General features: G+C 41.4%; 1 protein-coding gene across 2 annotated transcripts in view; it reads right to left on the bottom strand.

Moving 5' to 3' along the window:
* Positions 1–7,323: 7,323 nt before the first annotated feature.
* LOC124720396 (uncharacterized protein C1orf50 homolog) overlaps positions 7,324–21,928 on the bottom strand; it is a 41,467-nt gene continuing 26,862 nt past the window's right edge. For both annotated transcript variants that reach the window (XM_047245738.1, XM_047245737.1), the window contains 2 exons: positions 19,681–19,842; positions 7,324–8,499 (listed from right to left, as the gene is read on the bottom strand). In XM_047245738.1, the coding sequence (XP_047101694.1) occupies positions 8,278–8,499; positions 19,681–19,842 (384 nt within the window). In that variant the 3' untranslated portion in view covers positions 7,324–8,277. The remainder of the gene's footprint in view (positions 8,500–19,680; positions 19,843–21,928) is intronic.

The raw sequence follows: 21,928 nt of genomic DNA, 5'->3' as shown, positions 1-21,928 counted from the left end.
ATTAGTAACACACTCGATGGCAGTGAAGACCATCTTATATAGTAAGAGGACAATGATGACAACAAAGAGGAAGAAGAAAGTTCAGATGATGATTTTAAAAGTCAGTTTGGTTTTATAAACTAGGAATTTTTTGTCTGGCTTTGCAATCTAGTAATGAAAATGGTAAATATGTTATTTTTTTTAAAAAAAGGTTAAAATTGAGGTGCATCTTATAGCCCGTAGCACCTTGTAGCCAGTAAAATAATGTAAATAGGGAGCACAGGGCAGCCGAGATGAAACAGTTGCAGGAAATATATGAAGAAATTAAAGAAGATGAGCTGGTCAGAATAACTGACTTGGCTTATAGAAAAGTGAAAGCAACGTCTGCTGGTAATTTTAAGACTGCAATAGGAATTCCACTGTTACCCACAGAACAGAGAGCAGGTAGGTGGAAAAGTACACTCAAGGCCTCTGTGAGAGGAAGGACTTGTCTGAGAACACCACTCGAGAAGAAATTTAGGACACAGGGGATCCAGCACTGGAGTCAATCTAGATCAAATAAGGCAGAAGAGATACACAATTCCATCACAGTTCCTAAAATTATTGGCGAAATTGGCAACCGATTGACTATTTAAGAACATATGAGACTGGCAACGTACAGTCATATTTTGGAAAAATGTCTCGCACACAATTCCAAAGATAACACAGTCTGATAAGTGCGAGAACTATCGTAAAGTCAGCTTAACAACTCAGGCATCTGAGCTGCCGGTAAGTCTAATACATAGAAGAACGGAAAAGAAAATAGAGGGTGCTTTAGATGACAATCAGTTCGGCTAAAGGAAAGGTAAACGCACCAGAGAGTTGGTTCCGATGTCTTTGATAACGGAAGGAAGACCAAAGAAAAATCGACACACATTCACAGGATTTGTCAATCTAGGGAAAAAAAAACCATGTGATAAAGTAAAATGAAGCACAATATTCGAAATGATGAGAAAAATAATAGTAAGCTACGGAAAGACAGGTAAGATACAGTACGTACGAGAGCCGTGAAGGAATAGTAAGACCGAATGACCGAGGACAAAGAGTTTGCATTAAAAATGGTGTAAGACAGGAATGTAGTCCATCACCCCCTGCTATTTCATCTATACATCAAACAAGCAATGATGGAAATGGAAAAAAGATTCAACAGTGGGATTAAAATTCAGGCTGAAAGGAATCACCGATAAGATTCGCTCGTGACATTAAAATCCTCAGCAGAAGTGGAGGAGAATTACAGAATAGCTGAATGAAATGAACAGTATAATGGGTATGGAGTCTGGACTGAGAGTACACCAGAAAAAGACCAAAGCAATGAGAAACAGCGGAAATGAGAATAGCGAGACACTTAACACCGACATCGGTTATCGGGAAGCAGACTACGTTAAGGAGCACCGACAAGAAGGGCATTCCTGACCACGATAAATCTTCCAGTATCAAACATAGGCCTCCATTTGAGGAAGAAATGGACACTCAGAGCACAGCACGTTCGGTAGTGAATCGTAGACAGTGAGTGAAACGGAACGGAGACAAATCAAAGTGTTTCAGATGTGGTGCTACACAATAACGTCAAACGTAGGGACGACAAGGTCCTCCGCACAATCGCCGGGGGAAGGAATGTGTGGAAAACACTGACAAGAAGAAGGGACAGGACGATAGGACACGTGTTAAGACTTCAGGGAGTAAGATCCGTGGCACTAGGAGGAGCTGTAGAGGGTAGAAACTGCAGAGGTTATCGAGGAAGATGGAGGTTTGAATACATCCGGCAAATAATTGAGGACACCGGTTGGCACAGGAGAGGCATTTCTGGTGGGAAACTTCAAATCACTCAGACGACTGGTAAATGAAGAGAAATTCCACAAATAAGCTTAAAAATAATCGACATCTGTGTATCGTTAATGAGTTAAGTTACAAAACCGGGGTTTTTGTCACGTGTGCCCATTACTATTCTTCTGCAAGGAAGAAGTTGCGTGAGGTGGGAAAACGAGTCTGCTGCCCCGTGCGTCGACCGGTACGCGAGGCTACGACACCTCCCGTGATTTTATAAGTAATAATGCCGGTGTACGTGACAGACTGGCGGGAAAAATCGCATACTGCAATAGCATATAAGCAATCGGGTAAGTCTCGCCCGAGTGGAAAACATAGCGAGAGGATCAAAGTTATCGGCAGAAAGGATCCTAGTTCCCTCGGACTACGTTTTTTTGTCGTCGCTGTCGTCTTCAGTTTCTCAGAGGTATTCCTTACGGGCTCTGCCCGACACGGGGGTCGGTCCAGTTGCGCCTGACACCACCCACGACAGCAGCGGAGACACGTCCACACTGTACGCCGCTCTGAGGAATACTGACGACCCGAACGTCTGACGGCATCGAGACTTCTTTGTGCGTTCATTTTAAGAGCTCGTCAGTAAAATGCGATGAGAGTGAGTTGTCGTATAGAGAGTGAAGTTTAAATAGTGTTTTATCCACAAATTGTTGAGTTACTTATAATTACTGTAATGAGTAACTCGGGAGGTTCTGTCAGGAGCCTCAAGTTTTGCCGAATCAGAAGAGTTTGACACACGTAGGCTCTCGTGAGTAAGGTGGCCGAGTCGACGGAATTAGCTTCGGTCACTCGATCACGACAGCCTGTACCGCACTAACACAGTGGAGGAAGTTAAAAATATGTAAAACGTGGGTTCCAGGCACAAAATTATTACATTATAAATGTGCAAATGATTTTCACTCTTCACACCCGCATATAGTATTTCTGTTGCTTGGAGCTTGCTAATATAGTGCCAATATGCCACACAGTAGAAGTCAAATTGCAATTGCACTACATCATTCCAACAACAGTGAAGAAACATGATGTTTATCACAACTGTTGTAATTAACCACCTGACACAGTAGAGACAGTATTTAGGAGGGCAACAACACATTTACCAATTACTTGTGTAATAGGTAATAGTACAGTATTTTTGTTAGTGGCTAGTTTGTGCGATGTGGGCAATAAATTGAAAGTAACAGCACATGCAGAACAACACGAAGACAGAGCAGCCGTCCATGGCACGTTTTCAATTATTCTGTCTTGAGAAAGAATAACATGGGCTGTGAAGCGAGCCAACTATTCTCTCTCTCTCTCTCTCTCTCTCTCTCTCTCTCTCTCTCTCTCTCTGTGTGTGTGTGTGTGTGTGTGTGTGTGTGTGTGTGTGTGTGTGTGCGTGATAACAGTGCAAATGTTTCATGAAGAATTTTTGTAATGAAACATTAAAAACTTAAAATTCGCAAAAACTATGTGCACTTGACAATTTTACCTCACTAATAAATGTTTGTTTTAGGATTGACAAACCCATGTTGTATCTCATATCTTCATCTTCCTAATGAAAATTTTGTTTTTCTGCCACCTTGAGAGTTCAACAATGTTTGAATTTAAAATGCAATCTTTTCTCAAGTCCAGTCTTACTCTCTAGTAGCCCTAATTTTTCAGTTTCCAAAACATATACTCACCTTATGCAAACATATTAGTTTATGACACATTTCAGTTAGAAAATTTGGGCTTCTGCAAGTTTCTTGGTGTGTTTTAATAATTACTGGTGATAATTGTTATAGTGTTTGTTTTGGACAGCATATCGTGCAAGAAACTTTCCATTCCTTCTGCACATATCACAAGAGTGAAAGTGAACTGCGAGGCAAGGGTGACGGGCACCCGCATACCTGCGTGCGGAGGCACCTGCAGGTCGGGGTATTTATTCCGTGGAGACGCTGTCCGCCTCCCAAGATTTGCCACGGGCCACAGAACCTCGGTGTGCCCGACACACTCTTTGAGGGAAGCTCAGAGGGCGTACGGAGTGAAAATGACAAACACTAATACGTACTGAAGTATTATGCCGTAACGCGGAACGCAGATAACGGAGGTGAAATATGTGCGCAATCGAGAAATGGCACGTGAATTTATTTTGTCGGGACAGGCGTCTGATATTCCAGTTGAAACAGACTCGGCAGCTTCGAGAAAGGAGTGTCGCTTCATCGAGAGATAGCGACACTGCCGAGTCTCACAGTCAATATAGGTAAGTAATGTCAAGTACAAAAACTTTTATGTAGTCCACCTCTGTAAGACGCCCGAACAATGGTAGGCGTGAAACTTTCTGGCAGATTACAACTGTGTGGCGGACCGAGACTCGAACACGGGACCTTTGCCTTTTGTGGGCGAGTGCTCTACCATCTGAGCTACCCGAGCACGACTCACGCCCCATCCTCACAGCTTTACTTCTGCCAGTACCTCGTCTCCTACCTTTCACACTTTACGGAAGCTCTCCTGCGAACCTTGCAGTTTGCAAGGTAGGAGGCGAGGTACTGGCAGAAGTGAAGCTGTGAGGACGGGGCGTGAGTCGTGCTCGGGTAGCTCAGACGGTAAAGCACTCGCCCACAAAAGGCAAAGGTCCTGTGTTCAAGTCTTGGTCCAGCACACAGTTGTAATCTCCAGGAAGTTTCATATCAGCGTACACTCGACTGCAGAGTGAAAATCTCATTCTGGAAATGGTAGGCGTGTTACATTCCAAAGTCCTCACTCAAATTTATGCTACGGAATTCAGAACCTGCGTTTATGATACTTAAAGCATATACAGCTAATAGTTAAAGTAACTCCATTGCCAAAACTGTACACGTATTCTCGGCCATTCCTGTCTTTTCTGTTGTTATTGAATATGTAATGTAAAGTGATTGCCACACTGTAAAATAGTGTTGTAGAACACAATACCTAAAACTAATCAGTACACATATATTTCGTATTCATGAATTTTTTCTTCAGTCTTTGCACTGGATTTACACTGATAATTCTCAATTATAATTTAAAAATGCTAAATGCTCTACTATTGTAGATAATAATAAATAATAAATAAATAATAAATAATGAAAACTGGTGCAAAATGGGAAAAGCTATTCTATTGAATCCAAAAAAGGATATACTGTAAGAAGCTGGTTGGAGATTTTTACAACTAGGAAGGAGGCAGATGCTGTCAAGTTGGTCGGTGGCAGAAATAACAGTGTCAGAAATAACGGTTGGATTGTTTGGGGGAGGAGACCAGACAGCGAGGTCATCGGTCTCATCGGATCAGGGAAGGACGGGGAAGGAAGTCGGCCGTGCCCTTTCAAAGGAACCATCCCGGAATCTGCCTGGCGCGATTTAGGGAAATCACGGAAAGCCTAAATCAGGATGGCCAGACGCGGGATTGAACCGTCGTCCTCCCGAATGTGAGTCCAGAAATAACGGTGTCTGTGGTGATCTCTATAACTTTGTCACTTGCCTGAAGCAAATAAAAGATACGTTGGAAGAAAGTATCGGTGTCCTGTCAACCCAACACGAAAACCAAGTACGATTTACGAATGTTCAAACTTTTATTATTCATCGAACATCAATTACCTCACAACTGGCAGGTGGTGATGTATTCTGGTTAACTGGCCAAGTAAATCATCAGCAAAAATACTTTTCACGAAAATAACAAAATTGTGTACCATGTCGAAGTTGTGGCGAAACAAGTGCTGTATCATTGGTGAAATACAGAGGCAAGCGAGTGTGTCGGGACTTACCCCAGTTCACTGCTAGTAGCACAATGTCACCACAATGCGTCTGTGTGAAGCGCAGAAGTATTGCACCATAATTTAAGAACGGCATTACAAGTTACAGTCGCTTTTCCAAACTTTGTCAGCAAGTGCTTTAGTTTATTAGTTAGTGAAATATCAAATCTCAAAACGATCACGTTAACATTTTATCCTAAATAAATAGTTTTAAGAAAAAAGTAAGTGGCGCTAAATAATAAAGTTAGAAACCCAAAAATTGTTCACTATGAGCAGATGTACGTCAAAATTAACTGGTGGAAGTCTCAACGTGATTAATCCAATATTTTGGTCAGAATCTGTGTTTTTAAGAAAAATGTAAGGCGCTAAATATTGGACTTAGAAATATGAAAATTTATATGAAGCTTCACTTCAACACAAAAACATTAATTATGTAACCCCATTAAGCTTTCTCTAACAGTTTTTGAGTAATTTGCAGAAAACTAAATTTGGAACTGTTGTTGTTGTTGTCGTCATCGTTTTCTTCAGTCCAGAGACTGGTTTGATGCAGTTCTGCCTGCTACTCTATCCTGTGCAAGCTTCTTCATCTCCCAGTACCTACTGCAACCTACATCCTTCTGAATCTGCTTAGTGTATTCGTCTCTTGGTCTCCCTCTACGATTTTTACCCTCCACGCTGCCCTCCAATACTAAATTGGTGATCCCTGTATGCCTCAGAACATGTCCTACCAACCGGTCCCTTCTTCTACTCAAGTTGTGCCACAAACTCCTCTTCTCCCCAATTCTATTCAATACTTCATCATTAGTTATGTGATCTACCCATCTAATCTTTAACATTCTTCTGTAGCACCACATTTCAAAAGCTTCCATTCTCTTCTCGTCCAAACTAGTTATCGTCCATGTTTCACTTCCATACATGGCTACACTCCATACAAATTGGAACTAAAACATCCGTATTTGTAGTAGTATCTGTTGTATTAATGCTAGAAAGTTTTGTTTACAGCACATCATGAAACCTATTAATTATAGAGCTGTAACAAGTTTCAAGGTCTGGATGTAAATGATAAAAAGTACAAGGTCTGTTAAAGTTGTAGTTCAGAGGTCAGGTTCTACTGTAAGTTCCGTTCTGAAAATTCTAGACGGCAAAGTTTAAATGCAGGCAAGCTAAAATTTTTTCTGTGATTTTAACCAACTTACCTACTACATGCATACAAAAATTCAAAATTAATACACAACCGTCTTGTAAAATATTGTAGGTCTGAGGAAGTGGCCATTTGGAGGCTACTACCGTGGGCACAGACTGGATGACAGCAGGTGTTCCCTCAGCCCTCCGCTGCGCCACATATATCAATACAGTCCGGGAGGCAAGACCAGGCTCTACTTCGCACCCAGCCGCTGTATGATCTGCGTCAGTCAAACACTGGAGTGCACGTTGCCTAGGATGACATTACAGGCTGTTACTAAACTCACACTTTCAGTAATAATAGAGAGTGAACTTACGAGGACTGTACACCGTCCCGGATCGCTCAGATTTCACTGAAGTAGCTGTCAGTGTGCCGCCCTTAAGGTTAACAAACCCACACGGCCGGTGGTCAAACTTATTTTCCACTTTTGTGGCGAGAAATTATTTTGATTAGCAGAAGTCGGGGTGAAGGACAATTTAATAGTAACTTACAGTAGAGGTCGCATCTGAACTGCTCGTAGTGCTGTTTGGGATAGAGAGATTTTGTGTCAGTATGAACATAAAGAATATTACAATGTTGTGCGTGTGAAACATTACCAAATTTATGTATCAATTAGAAATCAGAATCTTCATTTATAATCACAGTCCCGATCCCGCTGAGCAAATAGAGAATAGAAACATTTCTTTCAGTGGGCCGGACAAGAATGTGGACTCGCAGACCGGAAACTACGGCCAGTACGTTCTCCGTCGCTTTCTGGCTGATCACAGAAATAGTTTCCGGGCTCTCGTAAAAGTTATTAACCCGTCGCCCCACAAAGTGGATATGTTAGCAGAATCACTTTGTATTTTAACATTTTGTCAAAAACCTGCACACACAAGTGGTTGAGCACACTAAGAGTTCAATCAAATGTATCCAACTACAAAGCTCGCCTTCAGTGAAGTCGCACCAAGTCAACAACCTGTATAATGGCAAATGAGCAGTAGCTTAATAAAGTCAGACTCCTCGCAGTCTTTGCGAATTGATAACCTTACGAAACGTATTATCAATGAGCCAATTATAGTCAGTGTGCATAGAGACAAATATGAAGCACACGAAAATTACCTCCAGTCTATTTCACAGTGACGTGAAGCACTTGGCAGTCATCCGCTGGATGTCACAGGAGACAAAGGCCAGTAACCTCACGCATCCATTTCAATTTTTTCTCTGTTCTGAAGGTGGTGAATGTGTTTGTGCATTAAAAGTGAGAAGCGGATAATGCTGTTCTACTATATGTTTACAATTTTCTCATATAACATTAATTGTAGTAGTGCATATATTATCTGAAATGAAACTCTTGACATTTTAAGTCATTGAGATAAGCAGGAACTCGGGCAGACACCGCACACAATTCCAAGCACTCCCTTCGTGGTGTAGGGGGTAGCTCTCAGAAAGGGGAGCAGTTTTCCACACAGAATTCTTCACTCCCTACGCCGACACACGTCGGCAGTACCCGCCGACAAAACGCGGCCGCACGCGAGCCGAGAGCTCGCGTCACGACGTGCAGGCCGCGCGGGTGCGCCCCTCGATGGCGCGCAGCGGCTGCGTCACGTCAAAACGTGCGGCTGCGTCCTCCGCGGGCCCGAAGATGTCCGCGACGGCGCGTGCCGCAGGCCGCGGGGTCCCCTCGCCCGCCGGCGTCCAACTGCGGTCCGCCTCGAGCCTGAACGAACCGCGGAACTCGTGCCCCGCTGGCGGGCCCTTCGGACCCCACTCCTGGAAGAAGAGGCGGTAATTCGAGAGGTGCAACCGCACGGGTGGTGACGGGACAGGAAAGTCGAGATTCCTCTAGCGTATTCGGCAGAGACCCGTATCTACTGTCTACATCCGTCGTCACACTTGTAGCCCTCCCCCTTCCCAAATACGTAAAGCACATTCACTAATTGTCACAGGAAGATAATTTGTAGTATCTATCACTCGAATTTTGACGCTTCACTGGTCGATTAAGAAGCACTCCGATATCAATACTTTTTCCATCACACAGTGTCTTATCACACACCACTAAACAACTGTTTAAGAACGGGGAACCTTTACTCAGATTATTTATACTGGACACGCTACAGGCAGCGATTCAAATGTTAAACCGTGCGCACATACCTCCACTGCTGACACACCTTGCTTGCTCACTTAAATGAACATGCTCTCCTGTGATATGTTACGATTGTAGATCTTAAGCTACCTATCTAACAGTCTACTGTGAAGTACATGACAGAGGGTTTTTCCCTTTGTACCTGTCGTGTAGCTGTAATGGTGGCTCGTGTTCGTGTGAAAAAAGTGAAAATTATACCAGTAACAGCAGTGTGTGCAGAAATTGTAACAGTGAGATCAGAAAGTTAAATGATTTTATAAATGTTCTTCAGTAATCACAGAAATCGCGTACACTTCCGGGTGATAGCCAAACTGCTCCAAACGTGAATATGAAAAAACTAACAAGTAAAAAGTGTCATGAACCATTATTGCTACAAAAATCGCATACCTTTCCGGATGACAACCAAACTCTTCCAGATAAGTGGACTGCAACTACTACAGAAACAAGTGTTTGCAGTAAACGTGAAAATGTGAAGTGTGGTGGCAATGAAGTTTGTAAATAGTGCAGTGGCGTAACAAACTAAAAAATAGTGAGACACAGTGACAACAGAACCCAGAATCCATCGCAGTTTTCTTTTCTTAACAGACAGCCACAGCGGAAATTTGGTGAGTATTTTACAAGCCGATCACAAAGACTTCCAAGTGAAGAGAATAGTAAAACTGGGTGCAAGTACGAAAAATGTTACCGATGTCTACCTGCAGGAAAAAAATAAAGATGAAAATGAATATATCACGTGCATAGCTGGTGCCAACAATGTCACAAGAAACTAGGCGCTAAATCGCTTAGCATGCCTGGAAAAGTTCTCAGAAGCTAAAAAAAAAATCTCGATACACAATGATTACAACACTACCTCACAGGCATGACTTAATATACTGTTTATTTAATTGGATAGATAAAAAATCTACTCACCAAGTGGCGGCAGAACACACACGTAAGACGGTCGTAATTGGCAAGCTTTCGGAGCCCGTGGCTCCTCCTTCACACAGAAGGGTTGAAGGGGAAGGACGAGTGGTGAAGCAAAAGGGCTGGAGAGGTTCATGGAGAGGGACAGAGTTCGGAGAAGTAATCCAGAAGCGCAGGTCAGTGGGGACGCATCGTACAGGATGATATCCTGTACGTTGACTTTCCTTTTCCTTCACCCCTCTTCCTTGCCCTTCAATCCTTCTACCTGAAGAAGTAGCCACTGGCTTCAAAGCTTGCCAATTACAACCATCGTGTGTGTGTGTGTGTGTGTGTGTGTGCGTGTGTGCGCACGTGCCCGCTGCCGCCACTTGCTTGGCGAGTAGATTTTTTATCTATACAATTAAATAATTTTGTCAATAATTGGTTGTTTTCATTGTTAATACACTATTTATATGCCAACAAGGAGATACAAAAGACAAACATTAAAATTAAACAGATGTGTGATTCATTTGGAAAATGTAGAATAGTGGATATGGGTGAAATGGACAAATGATACATACCGAGTTCAGGATGCATCTAAATTTCGAATGCAAGGAACTTATGTGAGAAACTAAAGAAAATTATCGCAGAGAAAGGTGACGTAAAAAAAAATTATCAAGCACAAAGGAAATAGGGATGTTTTAGAGTAAAATGAGCAAATTAACCCTTACATACCAGAATGTTCAGTATATAATGAACAAAATAGATCACTTTGTGACATATACCTAAATGAGTCAAAACCTCTCATTTCTTCATACCAAGAAAATTAGGTTGCAAGGACGAGGAAGCATATGGATACAGGCTAAGAAATTACGAACTCAAAAACTTGTGCTGTAGAAAGACACACATACAAAGATTGAGGGGTGGGCATTTGTAGCAGAAATTGCGTAGCATGTGAAAATGTCAAATGGATTGATGATCAGCATAAAGAAATGGCGCTCGAGGTTGTGGCAGTAAATTTAAAACTAGGGAACAACAGCTCGATTATAGCAGCTCTCTATAGATCACTTGGAAACAGTATTGAAGAATTTTTCAACTGTCTGGAAAACCTGCTGTAGAAGACATCAGTGTATGGAAAACATGTGCCGTTTGTTGGAGACATCTACATAGACTCTTTAAATAATAGGATTTATAATTTGTGTTACTTTGACTTCAGTGTTATAACTATTACCACAAACTCAGAACCTACAAGAATTACTGTAGAAACACAGATAGACATGCATTGACCACATTCTCAAAAACATAACAAAGGAGAACAAACATAACCACTGTAGAAAACAACATATCTGACTGTAGAGCCCTTACTATGAAAATTTATGTAAGGAATGTAGATATGAAAAACTGATACGTTTACGTATAAAAGAAAATTTAATTATAATACACTTAAGAGTGCATTAGGCAATAAAAAATGGGAAGCAGTTTACAATGTCACAAATCTGAATGATAAATGGAAAAATTCCACGAACTATTCAAAAAAACTTTAAATGAAACATGTCCTTTGGTAAAACAAGTAAACAAAGCTATTAATCACAAACTGTGAATTTCCCTCCTGAAATCACTGGACAGAGAGGACATGAAAGACTGTTTGACACTCTTTAGAGATACTAAATTATAATACTATTTAACAAAATACAAACTGTCCAGAAAAAAATAGATTCTTTGACTAACATTAAAGCTCATAAATATGCGTATCAAATAAACAACTGAACTTGTGTTAGCAAAATGCACTGGAAAACATTGAATAAAAATGTGAGAAACAGCAGTCTCTCAAACACACCAGCATAGCGTTTAAAGACAATGAAGACTTAACAAATGATCCAAAAGAAGTGTGCGAGAAATTCATACAGATGTTTAATACAATTAACACAAATGGGACATGTGACTGGGCACCAAATTTAAACGACACAAATACTAGCCGATCTTTTTTCATCCGTGACATTACCGAGAGGGACCTCCTAGCAGTCATTTCAAAACTTCAAACTAAAATGTCTTGCAGCTGGGATCACATTTCACCTAAGCTGCTAAAGGAATGCAGAGGAGAATTAGTGAAGCTACTGACACATCTAATAAATATCTCCCTCTGCCACGGAGAATTCCCCGCCCTTTTGAAACTCGCCGAAATTGTGTCGGTGTACGAGAAGGTAATAAAAGCTGACATGAAAAACTATAGGCCAATACAATTAACTTCAGAGCTCGGGAAATTACTAGAGACAGTAATATTAAATCAATCGGAGGCATATTTCATCAAACACAATCTACTTAACAGTCTACAATGTGGTTTTAGAAAGGGAGGATCTACTGTAACAGCAGTAGCAATTTTTATACGTGAAATATTGAAGAAGCTAGATGAAGGAGGCACGGTAACAGGCATATTCCTGGACATGAGTAAAGCTCTTGGTACAGTGAATCATACAATTCTATTGCCTAAATTAGAAGCGTACAGGTTGTGAGAGGCAGCCTTACAACTACTAACCTCCTATTTGAAGGACAGGGAACAATGTGTCAAACTAAGTTACAAAAGGAACGAACATTTGGCAACAACCAAATCAACCCACAAGATACTTCAATGTGTGTGCCCCAAGGAAGCATATTGAGGCCTTTTTTTGTTTATGTTGTACGTTAACAATGTCACTGAATCTCAAAACTATAAGGTCATAAGCTATGCTGACAGCACATCTCATCAGCTGGGGCCGTGGTATACAAACTACTACAAACAGTAGTGCAATCAATTCTAATTTTCTGTCAAGTTATCTTAAGCTACCTGAATAAAAAGAAAAAATACAAGTTTTTGGGTATAATTTGATGAGGAACACCTATCACAGGAAGAACATATAGATTATATTTGCAATACAATCGGTACAAGTGTGTATCTACTGAAAAGAGTCTCAGCACTCGTGGAGCACGATAGCTTGAGACAAATATACTATCCTCTCCACACCTCCGGTATGGTATCGAGATACAGAGTCGGCCACCAGCTGCCTATGCAGACAGGCTCTTCAGGCTGCAAAGAGAGGCAGTAAGAGTGGTAGGTAAGGTAAACAGGAGAGAGGCCCGTGGAGAACGCTTCAGAGAGTACAAAATACTAAGCATTTTCTCTACGTACATCCTGTAGGCAATAATGTTTGTGAAACAAAATCTAGAGTATCACGTAACAAACAGTAATGTACGTAGGCACAACACAGGGGGAAGGGAAAACTTTCACAAAATTGCAATTTTGGGAGGAGAAAAAAAAAAAAAAAAAAGAGCTGCAGACTGTAGTCGACATACAACAGGAACAATCTTTTATAATGGACTACCATCTGACCTCAAGACAGCTAATTTAAACACGTTATAGAATAAACTTAAGCATTTATTAATAGAGAAAAGATGTTATTTAGTAGACGATTTCAAATTGTAATACCCCTTTGTAAAACAGTGTATACAGCTTTTTTTTTTCCTTCCCCAACAAAAAAAAAACTATATTTCTGATCTCAACTATGTGTTGTCCCACCCCTCATTAAATCGACCAAGACTTATACAAATAATTTTGTTTTTGGGTTTTCAGAAATACTGTGGGAAGAAAGTTTATGATGCAGATATTGTGGAAGACATTGCCCGACGATCACCACGAAAGTTCGACGTAGCGGCAAGTGGACAAGGAATAAAACGAATGCTGCAAAGTACCGCGAGCCGCGGAAGAGCCCAGGCCGCGAGGGTGTCGAGCTTCCTAGGTCGTTGTCGGACAACTTCAAAGGAAGAGATATTCTGTTTTCTCTTCGTAAACAGGTGGATCGAGTCTTAAAAGGTTCACGTGAAACGTACAGGCAGGCGACACATGAAGTGGGGACCCGATGCCTGTAATACTTCCACAGTTATTAAAAAGTTGTTAAACGGCAAAACCAATAGATCATCATTTATACAGATATAAAGTAGTAAAGATATAGGAAAGGAAGAGTTGCGGCGTCAGAACAAAAAGTGATACATCGCTCAGCAACGAAGGAGGACGTAAACCGTGGGCGTTACATGGTGGAAACAAATCAACTGATGAATCAGTAAGTCTGTAATTAAGCATAAAGCCACGTACCACTGCAACTACTTATATCAATGGGTGCACTTACGTATATTAACTAAACCTTTGTATTCACAATCTGAAATCTATGACAATGCCTGAATATTGATTGTTATTAGGGCACCATTTGAAGGTCAGTGCACTAACCCACCGATCCGTAGCTGTACGGCAGTACGAGCGTGCCCGCTGCAGTGAAATGCACGTCAATGGATCGGTGCAAATCAATCCTGCGAATCTGCCGTGTGGAAAAGTATGTCGAACTTACGTACCGGATAATAGGGTGTAACTGGAGTGGGGGATGAGCTGTTTGTGTGCACGTTATATCGCGCAATAATGCAAGAATACTATGGGGATTGAACAGAAATACGTGCCGACACATTGGATCGGAATAGCGATTCAGATACTTACGGCAGACAAAAAGCTGCACACGAATGTGAGAGTTCCACCAGTTCTGGAGCGTCCTCACAAACAAATGATGGAAGTGCAAGTCACAGTGAATACGAACCGTTACCCCCAGTGTGCTGCAGTTTACTGATGACTGAACACTGGCCAATATTTACAACGATTACTGTAATCACAATCACCCTTCTTACAGAAAACTTACGAACTGTTAAAGCTGTGTCACTTCAAAATCTGACTGCGAGATGATTTTAGGTTATGCGGGAAAGGCAAGACACGGACCACTTTGATGGGAACAAAACGTCACAACTTAAGTCAGTAAAACAACCTGTCAGAGAACAGAGAGTGCGGATCGGCAGTCAACTACCGGCACATTCGAGGTCGGGCTTTGGAAGCTGCTACGGCAGTCGGTCTCGACAATTTTAAAGTTTCTCTGTATTTCGTCAGTGGCTTCAAAAGAAGAATATAACATTTTGTCCGGGCTTATCACTACAGTCGTAGCATTCGAATAGGCCGAACAAGACCGTAATATTAGACAGAGAGCAGAAACACTTGTGGCAAATATAAAAATGTTCATTAAAGACAAAAACATCGTCAACACACACACACACACACACACACACACACACACACACAGAATAGCGACTAGAGCCAATATTTTATGAACTCTTATCATCTACAACACACACAGAAGCAAAAAAGCAATATCTGGTATGGTACAATTTGTTCACAGTGCCACACACAAAAAATGTGGCTGTGCCGACAGACAATAGATTAAAACGAGCTTTACATTTGTTTGCAGGAAACATTTAGTTTGCAGGTTGCAAAGAAACTGGCAGCAACGTGTACATGTAACATCGTTACTGAAGTCAGCAAAAGTGGAAAAATGACCAACGAGCACACGAAAAGCTTCTTCAGTTCAGCCCTTTGTGAAGATGTTGGTGATTGCGGTCTGTTACTTTGTGTTTCATAGTCGGGGCACAAAGACTACAGTCTGGACAAAAGAATGTTTCCCCAACAAGAATATTATGTAACAGATACTACCACCCAAGACGACCAAATACTGCCAACCTCTGGACATATATTTCTTTAGACAGTCAAAACTCTACTGCAGACTTTTCTCTATTTTGTACACTCGCAACATGAGAAACCACAGGTCACACTCCACAATCAATATTTCATCGACCAGCTTCACTAGGTTATCTACAACCAACTTCCTGCACATACGTTAACATACACGTGGCACAAGTGCGGGTACAACATCAGTGTTCCTGTCGCATCATTCGATAGTGTGTCCACTGAGGTTTCCGGTACTGGACTGTCGCAGTGCAGATACACCGAAGACAATGTAACACGTCCGCACGACGCCCTCGTAGAGGGTGCGTACTGTCGCATTACGTCGTGTTTTGATCGGATTTGCACTTTGATGACGAGGGGAGAACATTCCACAACACAACATCTACTCTGGAAAATACAGACAGGTATGTACTGCATCTGATAATATATTACATTGTTTACAGCAAGTGCTGTGTAGCTTTTTGTTCCCTCATTTATGCCTTTTGTAGATCTGCTGGCTGTAACTGTCTACTACACATTACCATTGCACCAGTGACTTGTCCTCCTCCCATCTTTAGATTTGTTGTCCTTCTAACGTTGATTATACCCAACTGTGGAGTTTCACAGCTACATAACATTGACAGGTGCTAGAGCATGAGCACCTTTGTACTATAAGTGTATCTGTAGTCGGTTTTAGCCCTTCGAGCTGTGGTTCTTCCACAGTTAGTGAAATATCGACCGAGTGCTTTAATGGAGCTCCTGGCACGCTTCTTTAATAAACTGGTGAGGAACGGTGAAGAGCTACCGCAGAATTTTAATATTTCTGTAGGAAGTTCCATTTACGAAAAGGAAACCGACAGGACTGTTGTTATTGTAAAGGCATCTGTGCAGCCAGTTAGATAGATAGGAAGTTTAAACGGTCAGATTTTGAGAAACAAAACAGAAGCAGGAAATGTAGATATCAAAGAACAGAGGGGATTTACAGCACGATGGGATTTTGAGCACGCAGATCATGTCTCGATAATATATTCTCCCTGTGCGAGTTGATAGAAAAAATATCTCAAAAAAATTTGGAAAGACACCAAGTATTTGTAGATCTCGAAAAGCAAAAGACGATATCCCACTAACCGAGCTGTTCGAAGCAGTGACTGTATGGCTCTGACCTGTTAATAGAAGAATTACGTACAGGGTGGTCAGAAACAGTCTGAAAGGCTCTCGAGGGTGTCTTAGGGTAGATTGTGCCGATAAATAATTGTCGAGAAAAAAATTTGATACGTTGCACCGTTTCAGAGTTAATTAGCACGGAAGTTAGCCTATCGGGCCGTCACACACGCTAATTTGAGGGGCACATCAGATACAATTAGTGGCAACTGATCTCTCAGCATATACAATGGTGCACGAGACTACTCGACCTTCAGCACAGGTTCGATCCTCACTACCGTCCCTTGTGCAATTTTTATTATCACTCTCATTCTGTTTTACAAAACTGAACAAAGAGCACATCGGTGACGATGTCTCTCACGGGTCGCCCGAATCTGCGCGTGTGGTGGCCCACTTGCCCAACTTCGATTCTAATTAACTCTGAAATGGTGCAACGTAACTAATTTTTTTTCTTACAATTACAACCCTGCAACACCTTTACAACAAGCTTTTCAGACTACTCCTTATGAGATATATAAAAATATGTGCAGAAAAATAAGGGTGCGATCTATCGTCTCTAAATGATTTAAAATAAATAAAGGACTGAAAAAATTTTTTAAATTAACAACAACTGGACTTCCATTTGCATGGAACAGAATATTGTTTGCAATAGAAGACCACAGTTATTTCAAATTGTTGTCAGCGTGCTGACTAACACGCATCACTTCATGTGGTACAGCCCGTTTTCTATGAAATAAATGTTTCACTTTAATTATATCAACGAGAGAATAAAAACACCCCTTACTGTTTCACTAAATTAACGCACTTTTCAGATGCCATTAAGGAAAGAAATGATAATTGCAATTTGTAAATAAATGCCATATCAGGACTGGTGGCTGCTTTTAATTGCCACAAATTAAATAAACTATGTGTTTCTTGTGAGTAAAGTCACAATGAACTTGAGGTATTGTGTAGGTTTACGCAGTTATTCATTTGGAATTACCATTCGCAGACTATGATAGTGAGATGGTATTGCTGTCAAGTTGCTTCTTCAACGTAACTGAAGTCCAGTTTTCCTGATCCAAAAATCAAGGCAATATGCACAGTGTCCCGAAAATCTTTTTAAGTTGTAGAAGCAACAAATAGGCAGAAAATTATACAGTACAGTAAGTTTCAGGTTTTTTTTCACTAATAACAGTTTATACAAAAGTCGACAGAGAAGCCAGACAAAAAGAAAAACATAGAACATTCAAAAGAATATTACAAAGCCTCAAAAGTAAGAGCGAGAAATATGGGAACAGCTCTCTAAACCACATGAAACATTTACAGCATAAAGTGTTTTCCTATAAATAACAGAATCATTCCAAATATGTGAGACAGCTTACGTGTGTGTACGTATGTCAGTATATTATCCTCTGCGAAGCAATAACAATCAAAGGAGAGGAACATCTTACACTATATAGTAGGTCCTAATTACAAGAATGGGTCCTAATTACAAGAATGGGGTCTACATAAAAAAAAAAATCCGAACAACAGATATATTCTAAAATGATCTAACATGCAAACAATTTTGTGGCCACATCTGAAGAATACATGACAAAACCTGATAACTGTATCTTCAACGTTTTTGACTAGACAGAAAACCAAAAATACTCTGACACATTCATATAAAAAAGATACAGAGAAAATGGGCATCTCATCACAAGATGGAGAGGGAAGAAAAATCGCATTCGGCCACAAAGAAGCACTGCCTATACTCGATCATATGACGGCATTATAACCTACAGGGAAATTTGCAGGTTTCCGAGATGTCAACCAGTGCCGAGTGGTCGAACAAAAGCCTTACCAGACACAGCAGGCTGATGAAAAACATTGAGCATAAAAAAAGAAGAGAGAACGGGAAAGGAAAATGTGGGGCCCGTGCGAGAAAATGAAACTCCTCAGAGAAATGAAGAACCTGCACAACTTAAATTTGAATGATCACGTAGATAATGTTGTTAAGAAGACAAACCACAGACTGTGTTTACTGGCAGAACACTTAGGATATGCGAGAAATCCACTGAAGAGAGTGCCCACTCTACTTGTCTGTCCTCCTTAGAGCACTGTTGCAGGGTATAGGATCTGTACCAGATAGGATTCACAGATGACAAGAAGGGTCTACGAATGTCAGCTCAATTCGTATTAGCGCAAAGGGGAGAGAGTGCCACAGGTATCATATGTGAATTGGGAGGGGGGGCAATCATTAAAACAATGTTTTTTTTGTTGCGGCAGGATCTTCTCACAAAATGTCAATCACCAACTATCTCCTCCAAATGCGAAAATGCTCACCTACATATGGAGAAACGATGACCATAAAATAAGAGAAATCAAAGCTGGCACAGAAAGATTCAAATATTCATTTTTCTCCACAAGCTGTTTGACAGTGGAACACAGAGGAAAATTCCGAAGATGGTTCAATGAACTCTCTGCAGGGTGCTCAAGTGTGAACTGTAATGTTAACGTGCAGACGTAGAAGAGATCGTTTACGCACTGCTCACAAGATAAACCCTAAAATATAGCTCGAGTGCGTCAAACCAGTGGCACATAAGACTACCAGGGGATACCGAACACACGCAAAGACATGCGGCTCGAACGGTCACAGGTTCGTTCGATGCACAACAGTACGTCACGGTAATGTCGAAAAATCAGTAATGGCAGACGTGAGATAGATATCAGTTAAACCACAAGAGCCCAGACACAAAGTTCTGAGAACCAGTGTTAACTGAAGACTAGCAGTATATTACATTACACTCTGTACCACTCCTGCGGACTGACTAAAGTACACACAGGGGTGTTTAAGCAGTAATTCTTCAACACACTGTATGCAAATGGAACAGGAAGAAATACTGAACGAGTGAACAAATACATCGACGAACGAGTGAGTAAACGAACCAATGACGACCAGGTATTACTGGCCGGGAGATCTGTCCGATGTGGTTTGGCCGACTTTCTATACGCAGTCTCTCCGGTGCCTTTCACACATTTGTGACGGAGATGAGGAGAAACGATTAGGACGATACAAACACCCAATCTCCGAGCCAAAAAAAAATCTCTCCGACCCGGCCGGGAACCGCACCCGCGGCACGCCGACCTAGAGGCGGCGGCGCCGAGCACCGGAGCGGGAGACGCGGAGGGGCAGAAACGCTACCGAGTGGTAACGTTCGAGCCCCACTGTTTCACAGACCTGTGGCGCCAGCATGGAGAGGTACTCCTGTCCCGAGGGCCGGCGGTAGAGGTGGTAGACGGAGCCGGGCGCCTTGCGGAAGTTGCAGGCCGCGTGGTGCAGGCGGTGCGACTGCGCCGCCTCCGACAGCACGCGCTCCGCCTGCCGCCGCAGCACCGACACCTGCGACAGACGGCCGGCGGTGGAGTGCCGAAGGCAGCTGACGGAAAGGTAAAGGTAAAGGGAAAGGGAAAGGCCCTCACAGTGGAAATGGTCAGTGGGCCATTTTTTAACGTACCGCAGTACTCAATACAATAAAAGAATTGCGAAATCCCATTAAAAAAAAAAAAAAAAAAAATTATTATATATATATATGAACAAACAGTACAGTGATATGCTACAATTATTCAGTTATAAAAGTTATAATGAATTGTTCTTAATTAAAATACCAAAGAGTTGCTTTCTAAATTTTGAAGATACATTTAGAATAAATAATAATTATTACTGTCATTATTGTTCTTTCTGTAATTTATTCTGAGTAATAGTTTAAAAGGATCTGTCAGGCCAATAATCGTACACAAACTATCCAGACGTAAAAAAAATTTCAGCACTTTGTAAGATCACTGTACAGCAAGCTGTTGTATCTTTCCTCGAGTTAACAGGTTACTATAGTCCGATTAAAATTACTCGAGAGCCGACACCTGTCATTTGGCGCTGAAGTGTCGCCACGTCGGCTGTCACTCGGGTAAGGGTGACGCGCGTACACGGCACGTCACTCCACAGGTGCCAAAGTGTCAGTGTCCGAAGCAGTCGCCGTCGGGTTTGGCGGCAACACGAGACGCTTTGCTCGCAGCCGCAGCTGATTTTAAGTGACCGATGACTGGACTGCAGCAAACGACACGTTCTGTAACCGTGAATTTAAACTCTTGTCCCAAACTAACCACAACCTCGTGAACTGTAACATATCTGAGAAAACAGCAGTCGACAACCTGCACAGAACTATTTATCACATTCCCTTTGTTCACGGCGATTAATGCCGATTTCTACAAACAAACTCTAGACGGAAAAATTTGCTTCAGCGTTAAAAGCTAACTGTAACTTCTCACTTTCACAAGTTACGTGAAGCTGTCCTCTCGACGGCTACACGAGCCGACACGATACCGACCAGTGACCAGTACCGGCTGGCACTCTGTTCCACGTTGTAGGCACCACAAGCAGATAACAAAAGAATGATAGGAAGAAACAATAAGAGCAAATAAAAAAGACAATATAATGTTAAAATGATGTGAAAAAGATTAATAATAAAAATCAAATTTAAGCCAATTAATTGAAAATATAACAATAATCAGAGCTTTAACAAAAAAACAAAAATTATGACACCTGACAAGATTTGAACCCAAAACCTTCTGCACATCCAGATTCTACTTTAACCACTGCGCTACAGCTCTGTTTCACATTATGGTGGTTTATTTATTCCTCCGTACAACCAGCTGCAACTATCATTTGCTACCTTCAAATAGTTCAGCCTCGTGCAATGTTTTAGTCCGATCTCTGTGGTAGTAATAATTGAATATGTGGCGCCAAAGTGCATCTTGTGCAAAATGATCCAGTAATATTTGGCTAGTGCTGCGTAAGAAACATACATATTTTGTTACTACTGTTTTGTGTGCTTTACTTTTGGAGCAGTTATCATATCCGACAAAATATGAAATAAAAGAGTCAGGCCTAGGATTTGGGGTTGAAACACATCAAGGGAAAAAAGCCAGACACGGAATTAGAAGTGAACTGACCATTTGTTGTGGCAGTTTGGCAACGCCGAACAGCTTGGGCGTGGCATGTGCTCTGACTGGAGGAAGGCGGCTCTGACGTGTGAAGTGTCAACTATCAAGTAATTTTAACCAGACTATAGTAGGGAGTCGGTAACGGTTGTCGGTGTGTACAGTGAACTGTAGTAACGTGAAGACTCATTTGTAATATTATACAGAAATGTAAAATGAAGAAAATAAAAGATTGGATGGAAGAAACTGGAAGGAACAGTATTGGAATCTAAAGTATCAAACCAAATCCTACTTCCTAGATGTGAAATTTATTTTTATTGAAAGCCATGTTTTTCAGCCAGCTATGTTTTTGACAGGGATTTACAAGAAGCAGGTAAGTAAACTACGTTTTACTATTATTCGATCTTCCTTGTCACTTACAAAGCACGCACTACAACACTAGCGTCGAGACAACTACAAAAGTGCATTCTATTACATATTTTTGTAGCAGT

The sequence above is a fragment of the Schistocerca piceifrons genome, chromosome 11 (genome assembly GCF_021461385.2).
Source record: "Schistocerca piceifrons isolate TAMUIC-IGC-003096 chromosome 11, iqSchPice1.1, whole genome shotgun sequence".
NCBI classification, from domain to species: domain Eukaryota; kingdom Metazoa; phylum Arthropoda; class Insecta; order Orthoptera; family Acrididae; genus Schistocerca; species Schistocerca piceifrons.
This window is presented reverse-complemented; position numbering and strand designations above follow the sequence as displayed.